This window comes from Rhincodon typus, chromosome 17 (genome assembly GCF_021869965.1).
Source record: "Rhincodon typus isolate 14 chromosome 17, sRhiTyp1.1, whole genome shotgun sequence".
Taxonomy (NCBI): domain Eukaryota; kingdom Metazoa; phylum Chordata; class Chondrichthyes; order Orectolobiformes; family Rhincodontidae; genus Rhincodon; species Rhincodon typus.
In genome coordinates this window covers 53,204,646-53,219,957 of record NC_063348.1, presented here as the reverse complement: position 1 = coordinate 53,219,957, position 15,312 = coordinate 53,204,646, and the positions used below count along the sequence as shown (strand labels likewise).

The 15,312-nt window shown below is 40.6% G+C and overlaps 1 protein-coding gene across 2 annotated transcripts in view; it reads left to right on the top strand.

The window, feature by feature from the left end:
• The window catches only part of luzp2 (leucine zipper protein 2), a 336,625-nt gene that overhangs the window by 207,285 nt on the left and 114,028 nt on the right, over nt 1-15,312 (top strand). For both annotated transcript variants that reach the window (XM_048606810.1, XM_048606811.1), the window contains exons 6-7: nt 7,351-7,413; nt 7,526-7,588. In XM_048606810.1, the coding sequence (XP_048462767.1) occupies nt 7,351-7,413; nt 7,526-7,588 (126 nt within the window). The remainder of the gene's footprint in view (nt 1-7,350; nt 7,414-7,525; nt 7,589-15,312) is intronic.

The window sequence follows — 15,312 nt, the reverse complement described above, 5'->3', positions numbered from 1 at the left end:
ACACCTTGTTATCTCACATTGCAGTTGGCCTGGAGTCCCATGTAGGCCAGACCAGGAAAGGACAACAGATTTCCTTCCCTCAACGACACTAGTAAATCAATTTAATTTGGTACAAAAAATAATCAATATTAGTTACATGGTCATCATTGGACTCATTTTTCTTTATTTCTTTATTTGTTTTAATTACTTTTCCCAACATTTCCTGTTTTTACTTTGGAAGTGCAGTGGCTGCAGGATTTTGGTATGTTTGTGCGCCCAGTGTTGTGTCTGGGGCTTCCTTTAAGTCTAAAGCAGATGAGGAAAGCCACCTTTCTGGTTTAATTAAAAGAGCACCGTTGAGCAAACAATAGGAAGTTGATTAAATAGTTGCAATAATTCAAAGATTTCATGAATATAAATTACATTATCACAAAGACTGTTAGGAGTGCAATGGCGTCAGATCTGTCTCCCACCAGTTCTTTGTTGACTCACCATGTCTTCACAGTGGGCAGTACTTATTGCAGTCAATCACGTTTTAACATTTTCAGACTCTTTCAAATGGATTTATAACACTGAGTCCAGGAATTGATACACTTTAAAATAGTTCTTTGGCTTATAAATTTGTACCTCTATTTATATGGGCGACCTTCAAGTCCAACACTTTGGCCTTTATCAGCTGAGGCATAGATTACAAGAACAGGGAGGCTATGTTGGAACCGTGCAGGACTTTGGTTAGGCCACAGCTGGAGGATGGTATGCAGTTCTAGTCTCCACATTATAGGAAGGATGTGGTTGCAATGGAAGGGTTGCAGAGGAGGTACACTGGGATATTGCCTGGGACATAACATCTTAGCTAAAAAGAGAAGCTGGATAAGTTCACCGGACCTGAAACGTTAACTCTGACTTTTTTCTTCACAGATGCTGCCAGAGCTTTTCCAGCAACTTCTGTTTTTGTTCCTGGATAAACTTGGGTTGTTTTCTTTGGAGCAGAGAAGGTTAAGGGGGGAACCTGATAGAGGTTTTTGCCTATTGCTCTAATCAACCTGTTCAGGGGTGTTATTACACACCTCTGGACCAGGTGTGACTTGAACTCAGGCCTTCTAGTTCAAGGGTAGGGACACCATCTCTGAGCCACATGAGGGCACATACAGGTGTTTAAGATTGAGGGCCAAGGCCAGAGTAGATAGAAAGTAGCTGTTCTCCTTCTTTGAAGGGTCACTAACAAGGAGGCACATGTTAAAGCTGAAAGGGAAGAGATTTTGAGTGGATTTAAGGAAACATTTTCCACCCAGAGGGTACTGGGGGTTTGGAATGCACTGCCTGGGAGGGTAATTGAGGCAGGAAATCTCACAACGTTTATAAAAAGTACTTGGATGATCACTTGAACTTTTCATAACATTTAAGGCTATGGGTCTAAGTGCAGGAAAGTGGGATGAGTGTAGATTTAGTGTATTTTTGGGGCTAGAGATGCAACAGGCTGAAGGGCCCATTTCACACTATATACTTCTATGATTCCTGGACTCTTGGCCTGCTCATTGACAATACATTTCAATTAGTGAGGGTGAAAGCTTGTTCATGGGATATGGGTGCCATTGGCCAGGCCAGCATTTATTGCCCATCCCTAATTGCCCACAGGGCAGTTAAGAGTCAACCACATTGCTGTGGGCCTGGAGCCACATGTAGGCCAGACCCAGGTAAGGACAGCAGTTTCCTTCCCAAAAGGACATGAATAAATTATTTTTTTTTTGGGAATCAGCAATGGTTCTGTGGTCCTGTTAGACTCTTAATTCCAGAATTTTATTGAATTTATACTTTTCAAATCCCACTATGGCAGTTGGTACTTAATACCCAGTACATTGCCTGGGTGTCTGGTCAAGCAATAATACCATGAGGCCAACACCTCTCCATTAGAATTAGCATTTATACCTTATCACGCGTGTCATTTACAAGCGTTCAGAGATGCTTTATTTCATTCATGTGGACATTGCTGGCAAGATTTCTTCCTGTAAAAGTATAATTTATTCATAAAAATGAAATGAATTTAGTTGTAATAACCAAAGGCATTTCTTTCTTATTCAGGAGAATATTTACACACACTGAGGCAATGAGAGGGTCTGATAACTGAATAGACCCTCATTAAAATTCAACAGAAATGGTCTTTACCCACAGCTCTTTAGCAGCAGCTGCCCCCAAGCTTTAGTGCATCCCTCAACATGTAGTTCTGTACCTTGGAATGTGCAGAATGCAACACTGGGTCAAAGTCAACACTTCGCATGGAAGACCAACAAGTTTCAGGCAGACCAAAGGCTTGTCTTTCACTGGGTTGATGGTCTTCCAGGTACAGTCGATGTTTGGCTCACTGTGTGCCCTGGGAAGCAAGCTGTGGTGTGGAGGCTTGCATCACGGAGCTGCTCAGGATGAACCTCAGCAAAAATCTCTGCATCTCTCTCCAGGCCTTCATTTAAGAAGACACATTTCAAAAGGAGATGTGTGACAGTCTCTTCACCAGTGCAGCTGCTTCAAGGGCATACATTTGACAGACATTGCTGGCAAGATCAACCCTTACTGCCCACCCCTAATTATCTTGAACTGAGCTGCTTGCTGGGTCATTTTGGAGGGCAATTAAGAATAAAACACATTACTGTGAGTGTGAAGTCACTTATAAGTTGGATTATATAGAATGACAGTCTCCCTTCCTGAAATGATTTAGCGAATCTGACGGGTTTTTTATGGCAACCTGTTCATGGTGCTATCTTTGTGGTTCAGTTTTTTCTCTGTTATCAGTGCTCCCCAAGACTTATCCCACTGTAACCCCATCTCAAGACATAAAAGTTATTGTCACCCCTCAGTGAGAACTTTCAGAGATCAGCAGAAACCCACCTGGTTTACTGATGTCCTTTTGGGAAGGAAGTATACCATCCTCACCTGGTCTAGCCTAAATGTGACTCCAGGTCTGTAGAAATATAGTTGGACTTCTGACTACCCTTGACATGGCCAAGCAAGCCACTCAGTTGTATCTGAGGGCAACTAGGGGTGAGCAATAAATTTTGGCCCAGATCACATCCCATGTGAGAATTACATTTTAAAAAAAAACCTGTGGTCTGTGAGAACAGGGGACAGTTAGTGTGGACGCTCAGTTATTATAGTTTGGTTGGGACAACAGGGCAGCCATTGTGCCTTAGAGCTCAGGACCCTGAGATTTCAACCCATGTCAGCAGTATGGGTCCTGATCTCCACTTTGGAAAGCCCTGTATTATTGAGTGGGGCTGGATGGGATGCTCTTTGGAGATTCAGTATGGACTTAATGGGCTGAATGGCCTGCTTCTGCACTGTAGGGATTCTATGGTTCTCTGAATTGAAATTCACCGGGTGGTCATGAGTGAATCTCGAACTCATCCCTTCAGGTCGCTAGTCAAGTTGTCTGGATTGCTGGCCTGTCGCTCTTGTTCCATGAAGCCCTTTAATTCCTGATTAATTTTCCATTTACCCAGTGATCATTGCCATAGATTCTATCAGCTCAGTTGTTTGAGGCATCTATCAGTTATCCACTAAACACATGTTTCAAAACCTCACTGCCTTTTCCTCACCAATTGTTAATCTATTTATAGGCGCAAAATTAATTTAAAAGCATTCACCTTTAGGGAAGCCCTATCATTTTACACTTCCACTTGCCTATTACAGTACTGTATAAACTGATGCTCATAATAATCTGTAATTTCAGAATTCAGACTTTGATGTTTTTACCTTAATTGCTTATGTACTTGATGTAAATGACCCATTTTAAAAAGGTTAAATGTTAAAACTTAAAAATAAAATTCTGAAAAGTGACTAGAATGTGAAGTAATATTCTTGTTGGCAATTGTATCTAAGCACTAAATAATTGTTACGTCTCATGAAAATTGCAGGGTACGTTTCTTTCTTTTTGGCAAAATGTTAAGGTGTTTCTCCCTGTGCCCATTCTTTTCTGATGCATTAAATAAATGATCAGATCCAGATGGATAATCTAATCAAATAACTCTTGAATTTTTTTTCAAATCAACACTTGAGCACCTCTTTATAACTAAAGCTCTCCTGAGCCAGATGGCTTTCCGCCACCTGAAAGCAACTAATTAATGAGAATTACATTTCAGAGTAACTGTAGTCAAGCTGCCTTAAAAAATCCTGTCACATAACAAAACACGACCCAAAATGAATAGTGACATTTGCAAATTGAAAGCTCCTGTTGTTGACTTGCTCTACATATTTTCTAACCCTTCCTGTTCCATGTAGATTATTGCCCATTTCCAAATGATCTAGTTACGGTGGTGGGGAGCTACCCTCTTGCATCGTTCTATTCAGTGTGGTATAGGGACAGCTACAGTGCTGTTCAGGAGGGTGTTCCAGAATTTTGACCGTGGTGAAAGAACAGTCATATAGTTCCAAGCCCAGCTTGTGTGTGATGTAGAAGGGAGTGTTCACCATGGCAGTTTTCCAATGCATCCACTGCCATTGCCCTTCCAGGTGGTTAATGTTGTGGGCTTGGAAGATGCTGTTGTGTGCAGTCTCTGTATTTCTGAATGGAGGCAGTTATTGTTTAAGCTGGTGGATAGGTTCCAATGAAACATGGAGTCTTAATCTTCTTGAGTGTTATTGGAGTATGCTTGATGGTTGACTATCCAGTGCATCAGTGAGGGAGTGCTGTTTGATTGGAAATAACAGCCTGATGAGTATATATTACAGAGAGATCTCACTCACCAGCTTAAGTGCACACAGGAGATTCTGTAGTACAATTGGAATGAGAAACAGGGAAGGCTCACATCCATTGCAGTAAAAGGCAAACTCTCACTAGGAGAATTATTGTGAATTTATCACAAATCACTGTAACCTCCTCTTTTAGGGAAAGTAACTTGTGCCAGGAACATTCTCAAATTCTTGATGTATGTTCCCAATGAGCAAAACTCCAAGTTGGAAGCACGCATCAGAATGTCATCCCAACAGAATCAATAAAAAAAAATTAATCTCCTTCTGTATAGTGGGACTGTGAAACCCATTTACACTTTCCTTCAAAAATCATTTGTTTGTTGCTATTTCTATTTCGTGGTGCAGTGCATTCTTTTAGAATTAAGCATATCTAAAGCATTTGATTATCATTCTAGATACGTTCATATTTGGAAATGAATATGGCTGGTCCAGTTTTGAAGATCAGCACAGTGGCTTTATTCTGAAGGCACATTTACCCTTAGGCAATATCTTCAGGGAAGGCTCTCCCTTCTTACATTGTTTGCATTAGTTTTTCACTGATATTGAATTTCCTCACTTGCAGCATAGTTGTTTGATGAAAACTGAAAGAACTGCGGATGCTGTAAATCAGGAACAAAAACAGAAGTTGCTGGTAAAACTCGGCAGGTCTGGCAGCATCTGTGAAGGAAAAATCAGAGTTAACGTTTTGGGCCTGTGACCCTTCCTCTGAATGTTCGGAGGACCTGAAACATTAACTCTAACTCTAATTTTTCTTCTCAGATGCTGCCAGACCTACTGAGCTTTTCCAGCAACTTCTGTTCTTGTTCTAGTTGTTTGATGAACTAACTAATGTTATCACTTTTAACTTATAAGCAGCTTCACAGTGCATTCAGTTTTTCTGTGGGCCCATTTTCTGGTTTACATTCAACACGTCTTGCGTACTTTGCTTTGTGTGTGTGTGTGTGTCTGCTCATCTCTTTTGCAACACAGTCCCTATTCCTGCATGATCTCATCAAAGACGCCCTCCCACCCTGGTAAGACTCTTTTCCAATCTCTTCTGTCAGGCAGATGATACAGAAGCTTGAACACACAAACCAATGAGTTAGAACAGCTTCTTCCCTGCTGTTATTAGACTGCTGAATGAGCCCCTCCAACTTTAAATAAAGTTAATCTTGCTAATGTTGATCTTGCTTTATGAACGTCCTATGCAGTGTAACCTGAATGCCTCGTTCTGTCTAAGCGTCCTGTGATCTGTATGTCCTTGTATGCTACAATCTGCCTGTACTCCTTGTTAAACAAAACTTTTCAGCGTACTTGGGTACATGTGACTACAATAAATCAAATCAAATGCATCAACTGACAGATTAAGGTAAGTAAAAGATGCTTATCTCAAATGAAAAATTGAGGTTGACTACACATGGGTAGAACATTTTACATCTGATCGAGGGTTGACTTGTATGTGAATATGTGTAGGAGCATGATCTTTGGCCCCATGAAAGTGGGTTTGTCGTATACTCCTGTTTGACATATGCAGTGCAATCTATGGTCATTCAGTGAGTTGTGGACAATCTTGTTAATAAATGTTTTCCCTTGCATTTGAAAGTTGGTCCAGTCAACTAATTAACAGCAGTCTTGAGAAGTTTTAAGGTTCATTGTTTGTTTGATATGGCGGCTCTCATCTCTGATAATTTGTTGTTTGCTTATGCAAAATACATATGTTTGATGGCAAAATAGAATAAAAATGCTTTTTTTTTGCATCATTTTTATTACATGAGTTTGCTCTTCAAAGTCACCTGGTCATGAAGGAATATCACTGCAAGGGTACATTCACAGCTGAAACAAATTAAGAATCAACTAGACACTTCTCCTGGAATGATGCGTTTTTGTTACCATAGTAATAGTTTCGTAAGCACATGTGAGAAACAGCAATATGATAATGTAGGAGAGGAGGAATTTTGAAGAATATCAGAGTAGGAGATGTAGAGTGTCATCACAGCATAATCAAGGTGTCTTCACTGAATGCAGTTTGGACTATGTCAGGCTAAGTCAGCAATTGAAAACTGTGACTAAATATGCACCCGAGAGAATCAGCATGATGAAGTTTTGGATTTGAATTCAAATAATTCAGTGTAGACTTCTCTATCTGCCACAGAGATTCTTTAATAATCCATCCTCTGCTTATAACAAATCAAAATGAGCGACTCTTAGTCCTCATCAGTTTAAATTGATCGTAATGTTAGAATCCAGGCAATTGGGAAGCGAAGCATTTCTCATTGATAATTCTATTTAAAAATTGTTCAAAGGTGAACTATCCTGAAACATCCATCTATGGTATGGTGAGAACATTTAGATTCAGAAATACTTACAGATGATGAATATTAACTCTAATCAGACAAGAGAGACACCTTCAGGACAATCAAACAGATGAATAAAATATTTATTCTTTCCACAGAATTTAGAAAAAAATGCAGATACACTAACTTTGTGAAACTGTGAAGGACACATTAATGAAACAACCATAAGTTCCTGCCTTATTTGTAAAGCACAGGATGCATAGTGTATGACACACAAAGGGATGGTGAAACATTTATCCTACTTGCAAAGTTTAATAATTTAAGAAATTTGAAATAATAAAATAATTCTCTTACACAGAATAAAAGTCTGAAAAACAAACTTCTGTCTGGAAGCAAGCAGTGTGGCATACATGCAGAGCAGGTAGGTTCAATTCATAACGATTTGGCAAGCACATTTGAATGAGCTAGAAGCATTTTTTCAGCATTTAAATTATAGCTGATATTTTCCATCCATTCTTATCTTGTTTCTGCAGTCCAAAAGAATCCAGTCACAGCTTAAGGAGCTACACTATGGGAAGAAAGATTTGATTTTTAAGGTGAGGCAATGATTATTTGAGACAGCGTGTTTTTACATAGGTAATGTGCAACATTTTGATAAGGGCTTATGATGTTGTGCTCACTTCAGAGAAGGTACTGAAGTTGCAGCATTCAAAGGTTTTGAGCAAGGTTTGTAGTAAGTGAAAGCTTCTCAGTGAGATTGGCAAAATCACTGCTGATCATAAGGAAAAAGTTGTTTCCTCCAGAGAAGATTTTTTGGGTTGTTAACATTCGATGCAGTGGTTATTTCAAATTGAAATTTCTTTAGATTAAACTCTGTGTGTATGCATTAATCAAAATTAAAGCATTATAAATTTTGTTAAGTTCAGTTTATTTTCAAGTGTATTGAATAATTGACTAAATAGAAAACACGCCAGGAGACATCCAATTCTCATGTGATGGAAAACAAATATTTGGTGAGGTCAAATAAATAACTGTTGTGATTTTTTTTATTTCTTAGTTTTATTGTCATGTGTACTCTAGTATTTAAACACAGGTGCCATTTTGGGTACAAGTAGCCAGGTACAGAATCTTAAGAACATTACAGTGTGTATGACTGTGTGCATGATCGCGTAATTCAAAATGGAATTTTTTGTGCACTACTACATGTAGGCACTTGGTCTGGTTGCCTTCCTCAGTCAGAGCACTGAGTAGAGGAGTATAGGGGATATCGTGTTCCACATGTATAAGAATTGGTTGAGCGACATTTGGAATACTGCATACAATTCTGGTCACCCTGCTATCGCAAGGTTGTTATTACCCTGGAAAGGGTGCAGAAAAGATTTACAAGGATGTTGCTGAGACTGGAAGGTTTGAGTTATAAGGAGTGGAGAGGCTGGTACTTTTTTCCCTGGAGTGCAGGAGGCTGAGGGGTGACCTTTTATAGAGGTTTATAAAATCACAAGAGGCACAGATCCGGTGAATAGCTAAGGTCTTTTCCCCAGGGTCGGGGAGTCCAAAACTAGACAGTATAGGTTTAGGGTGAGAGGGAAATGATTTAAAAGGGATCTGAGGAGTAACTTTTTCACATTGAGCGTGGTACATGTATGGAATGAGCTGCCAGAGAAAGTGGTAGAAGCGGCTACAATTACAACATTTAAAAGACATTTTGACCAGTACATGGATTGGAGAAGTTTAGAGGGATATGTTCCAAGCACAACCAAATGGGACCAGTTCGGTTCAGGAAACCTGATTGTCGTGAATGAGTTGGGCCGAAGGGTCTGTTTCCATTCTGTATGACTCCATAACTCTCCTCAAGGTGTTGTATCCAAATGTGTATCTTATATTTTAAGGGTTTTAAGGTGTTAAAATTTGGAACTGATGTCTTGAGAATGTGACTTAGAGGGAGAGAGAGATTCATCATGGCTTAAAAAAAGTTAGTCATCCTTCTGTTTAATAATAATAAATTATCATAGGAACAGGAATTGGCCATTCAGCCCCTTGTCCCATCATTCAATGAGATTGTGGTTGATCCATGGCCTAACTGCATATACCTACATTTGTCCCATGTCCCCTAATACCTTCAAATAATACAAAAAAATCCCAGATTTAAAATGAACAACTGATCCAGCATCCACTGCCATCTGTGGAAGAGAATTCCAAACCTCTACCACCCTTTATGTGTGGAAGGGTTTCCTAAATCTCTCCTGAATGGTCTGGCCCGAATCCTCAGACTATGTCCCCTAGTTCTAGAATACCCAACCAATGGAAACAGTTTTTCTTTATCGGCCCTGCCTTTTCCTGTTAATATTTAGTAGTCTTCAATCAGATCACCTTCTAAATTCTAAATAAAACAGGCCTAATTTGTGTTATCCCAGCTCATAACTTAACCCCTGAAGTCCAGGTTTCATTCTTGTAAACCTACATTGTACTCCCTCCAAGACAATCTATCCTTCTTAAGGTGCCTTTCCTTGCAACTGCAGGAAGTGCTACACCTGCCCCTACACCTCCACCCTCACCTCCATCCCAGGCCCCAAGGAAACCTTCCACATTAAACAGATGTTCACCTGCACATCTGCTAATGTGATATACTGTATCCGCTGTTCCCGATGTGGCCTCCTCTACATCGGGGAAACCAAGCGGAGGCTTGGAGACTGCTTTGTGGACCACCTACGCTCGGTTCGTGATAAACGACAACACCTCCCAGTCGCAAACTACTTCAACTCCCCCTCCCACTCCTTGGACGACGTCCATCCTGGGCCTCCTCCAGTGTCACAATGATGCCAGCCAAAAACTGGAGGAACAGCACCTCATATTCCACCTTGGAAGCCTACAACCCAGTGGTCTCAATGTGGACTTTACAAGCGTCAAAATCTCCTCACCCCCGTCCTCGTCCCAAGACCAGCCCATCTTGTCCCCACCTCCTTGACCTGTCCGTCTTCTCTCCCACCTATCTGCTCCTCCCACCTCACTGACCAGCCCCCACTTCCTACCTACACTCACCTACTAGTTTCGTCCCTGTCTCCTTGACCTGTCCGTCTTCTCTCCACCTATCTGCTCCACTATCCACCTTCTATCACCGCCTCCCCCTCTCTATTTATTTCAGAGCCCCCTTCCCCTCCCCCATTTCTGAAGAAGGGTCTAGATCCAAAACGTCGGCTTTCCTGCTGCTCTGCTGCTGCCTGGCCTGCTGGGTTCATCCAGCTCCACACCTTGTTATCTCTTAAGGTGTGGTGCTCAGATCTGCTTGCAGTACTCCTCATGGGGTCTAACCATTGTTTTGTTAACTGCAGCACAGATTCTTCATCCTTGTGTTCCACCCCTCTAGATATAAAGACCAGTATTCCATTAGTTTTCTTGATTTATTTTCTGCACCTGCTTGTGTCATTATAATAATATAGTTAATGTTCAAACATCTCAAAGACAATAATTTCTTGACTAACTAAACATATACCACATAAATTTAATTGTTTTGGATTCAAAATGTTAATAATGATAATATTGGTAGTAGCAACAAAAAGCCAGAGGATCTTTTGACAAAATGTTTTGGCCTGACCTGTTGAATATTGTCAGCACTTTGTTTTTATTTCAGGATTCCATCATTTACAGTGTTTTGTTTCTGTTTTGATAAAATGCCATTTTTATTTCCCAATAATTCAAATGAAAGTTCAAAATCTGAACTACTGAGTAAGACTATTAATTTTTCTACAAAAGTGTATGGAAAATCAGGAAATGATTGTGTGAAGAGCTTTTTGACTTTGATTTCACAGTTTTAGCTAAGTAGCAGTTATACGTGCAATCAAGTTAGTACAAGAATGTTCAACAAACTTGAAGATCAATAAAGCAGGTCTCATTAAAATCTTAAGAAAATAACCATCGATGGGATATTAAGACCAGATGGGACCATATCTGAATCCTTAAAGCCCATGAGAAAATGTAGCACCGAAATAACTAATGTTTCTAAGAGAAGTACAATTAAATGACTTTTATTTAAAGGCTGCAAGTTCGGTACATTGTATCTCAATGATCAAAAGTGCAATGACTGGTTAACTGAAAATATGGTGTTCTGAAGAGGTCATACCAGACTCAACAAAATAGCTCTATTTGTCTCCGTAGATGCTAAGAAACCTGTTGAGTTTCTCCAACATTCTGTCTTTGCTTCAGATTTCCAGCATCTGCAATATTTTTGTTTTAATTATAAATTTAATGTGAGAAAAATATTGAAGGGCATTTTAAAGGATGACACCAGTGATCATTTAGAAGAGAATTGAATAGGGGCCGACTCTTTTGTTTTACTGTACAAATTCAACCTAGACTGATGGATTATTCTTTTCTCTGCTGTAAGTAACTCTAAATTATTTCAGTCTAGTTACTTCTGACGTGGAGGTGTGGTGTTGGACTGGGCTGAACAAAGTCAGAAGTCATACGATACCAGGTTATAGTCCAACAGGCTTATTTGAAATCACAAGCTTTTGTAGCACTGCCCCTTCATCAGGTCAAGAAACTTACTATTTGCCTGATGAAGCAGCAGTGCTTCGAAAGCTTGTGATTTCAAATAAACCTGTTGGACTATAACCTGGTGTCATGTGACTTCTGACTTAGTTACTTCTGGACAAGGGTCATAAAAGTGCCTTAAAATTCATTCTGAGTGAAACGTCACTGAGACTACTGTAAGTGTGTTCGATCTGCAAAATGGAACAACCGGATATAATGGATAATTTTCTGTTGTACATGTCATATGTCTTGGGATGGACTATTTAGGAGCTTTATTTGCATCTAGTTAGTATTATAGTTCCCAAACTGCAGACCGAGGATAATAGAAATCACTGACCAGGTTTCTTTGTATAACAAGGATCACTATTTATTATAAATCATCATACTCTAGCTATATGTAAACAAGCTAAATTATATAAACTCTATAAACAAACTCTAAACCTCTTATAAACCCCCTTTACTCACAGACAGACAAACATAAATGACACATGGGCAGAGGGAGAACAGTTCTGTAGTCTGTGTTCGGAAAACGCGTGGGTTCTTGCTGATCTGAAAGCTCCTCCTCGGTCTTGTTTTTCCGAACGCTCCCATTGATTTTCATGAGGCACAGGGTGGTTGATCCACTTATGAAAGGTCTCTGATTTATTCAATTCAGAGTCACAACTTGCAGCATGTGTTGAAGGAACGAGCAACTGATTTTCTTCTGGTTTAAAGTGACTTCCTGCAGAGAAATGAAAGAACTGCTGCTAATCCATTTCTGTCCTGCTCACAGCCCAAGATGTTCAGCAAACTAACAACCAACCACTGTACTATTGGCTGGTGGTAGAACTTTATATTTTTTTTAAACTCGTTCAGGGGATGAGGGTGTTGCTGGCTAGGCCAGCATTTATTGCCCATGCCTAAGAGTCAACCTAAGTTAAGTGTCTGGAGTCACATGTAGGCCAGACCAGTTAACGATAGCAGTTTCCTTCCATAAAGGACATTAGTGAACCAGATGGGTTTTTCACCTGACAATTCGCAATGGATTCATGGTCATCATTAAACTCTTAATTCCAGATATTTTATTGAATCCAAATTCCACCATCTGCCATGGCAGGATTCAAACCCAGGTCCCCCAGAATGTTTTCTGAGTCTCTGGATTAACAGTCCAGCAATAATACCATAAGGCCATTGCCTTCCCCTGACCAATTTATCACTGATAATTGGTCCCTAGTCCACAAATTAATCAGCTTCACTTGTTAACAAGCCCTCGGCTCCAGTGAGTAAAAAGGTTTCGAGGCATATGGGCCAAATGCAGGCAAATGGGACTAGTTCTGTTTAGGAAATCTGGAAAGCATGGAATAGTTGGGCCAAAGGGTTTGTTTCTGTGCTGTATGAATCCTTGACTTTATGATTCTGAGTCTGCATGTTGCTGGAGAAGTTCACAATAGGTTTCAAATTTTCTACTTTCAAAACGTGTAGCTGTGCTTGTTCATCCTTGGTTTAAAATAGTTCTTCCTCATTTCAGGCCCCTTTTTTTGTTAAACACCGAAAAAAAGACAGAGACTTTTTGCATTGATGAGAATTCAAATAAATCACATGTTTAAGGACCACATAGATGTGTCAGTATTAGTAGTTTTAGTTATCAATGTTATCGCATATCAAATGAAAACACAATATTGCAGATGCTGGAGATCTGAAATAAAAGCAGAAACAAAATCACCATTTTATAATGGTGAACGGAGCGAAGGGCAGAAATTGGGCCATATTATTGCAGTGCCAATTTTCTGCTGATGTCTCGTTCAAAGAGCAAAGGTCCTGCAAAATTATTCAACTTACCCTAACTTGCTCTCAGAAATGTTCACATTCTTTGGGTAAGTAATGGAATGAATGGAATGAATGGATAAATGATGCTCAGTGAGGAATCAGTAGGGTCAGTCAGCGGGAAACTGTCTGATATCATGATGAAATTACACAGGACTTTGGTCACTTCTCAGTTTAGAGTGCATCAGGCCAGCGTACTGGAAGTGATTCTGAGAAAATCCAAAAGACTATCAGGTGATTATTTAGGAGGTAAACCTGTGAAGCTTCAACCTTGAAGTGACTGAAGGGAAAGTTCAACTGACATTCATAAGATAGTTTATAGCATGGAAATCCTGGTCACATATTCCAGGTTAGTGATGAACATCAGACAAAAGGACACAGGTTAAAACTGAGGGAAAGCAAAACCAGAACCATTATCAAGAATTTCTTCCTGACATTAAGAGTGATTAATGCCTGAAAAAGTTCTGTAGCAGCAAGGGCTAATGGATTTTGAAGACAAATAAGCTAAGATTGGACAAATGATTCATTTTCACCATGTAATCCTATGACTTACATTAAGTTGTAAAAGACATGTTGTAAAATTCAGCATCTGATATTTTTGTCTGTGATTACTCACTTTCAATTGAAATTTTGTATGTGTGTGTTAGATCTAATCTGCAGCTGCTGCTTAATCAAATTATAGAATCCCTACAGTGTGGAAACAAGCCATTTAGCTCATCGAGTCCACACCGACTCTCCGAAGAGCATCCCACCCAGACCCAGACCCATCTTCCCCCACCCCCCCCCCCCCCCCCCCCTCTAACCCTCATTTCCCATGGCTAATCCACCTAATTGTGCATCCCTGGACACTACAGACAATTTAGCGTGGCCAGTCCAACTAACCTGCACATCTTTGGGCTGTGGGAGGAAACCGGAGCACCTGGAGGAAACCCACACAGACACAGGGAGAATGTGCAAACTCCACACAGTCATCCGAGGGTGGAATCGAACCCGGGTCCCTGGTGCTGTGAGGCAGTGGTGCTAATTGCTAAAACACCATGCTGCCCCATCAATTCCCACCTTGAACCACTTCAAATTGGGCATTATGGCCGATTGAGCATCTTGGATCTTTTTACAAAATTAAGGATGCTTTATAATTGCAAAAATGTGTTTTGTTTTGTAATAGTCCATACTTCCTAAATAAAAAAAAGGTGCACTTTACTGATGTTAAAAGTTACAGGATTCTTTTTCCCATTTTTTCCATGGGTTGCGGGTATCACTGAGATGCCAGCATCCCTAAGTGCCCTCGTGAAGCTGTTTCAGAAGGCAATTAAGCCTTGATCATATTGCTGTGGGTGTGGAGTCACATGCACGCTGAACCAGGCCAGCAGATTCCCTTCCCTACAATGTATTAGTCCTGTTCTCTAATGACAATTGGTTACAGTCTCATGGTCACCATTACTAAGACAAGTTTAATGAGAAGATTTATGAATTGAGTTCAAATTCTACCAGCTACCATTGAAGAATCCAAACTAGCTTAAACTCTGGGTTAACAAAAACCGAAGTTGCTGGAAATACCGAGACAACAAGGTGCAGGGCTGGATGAACACAGCAGGCCAAGCAGCATCATAGGAGCAGAAAGGCTGACGTTTCGGGCCTAGACCCTTCATCAGAAAAGGGGGAGGGGGAGGGGGTTCTGAAATAAATAGGGAGAGAGTGGGAGGCGGATAGAGGATGGATAGAGGAGAGGGTAGGTGGAGAGGAAACAAACAGGTCGAAGAGGCGGGGATGGGGCCAGTAAAGGTGAGTGTAGGTAGGGAGTTAGGGAGGGGATAGGTCAGTCCAGGGAGGACGGACAGGTCAAGGGGGCGGGATGGGGTTGGTCGGTAGGAGATGGAGGTGCGGCTTGAGGTGGGAGGAGGGGATAGGTGGGAGGAAGAACAGGTTAGGGAGGCAGGGACGAGCTGGACTGGTTTTGGGATGCGGTAGGGGGAGGGGAGATTTTGAA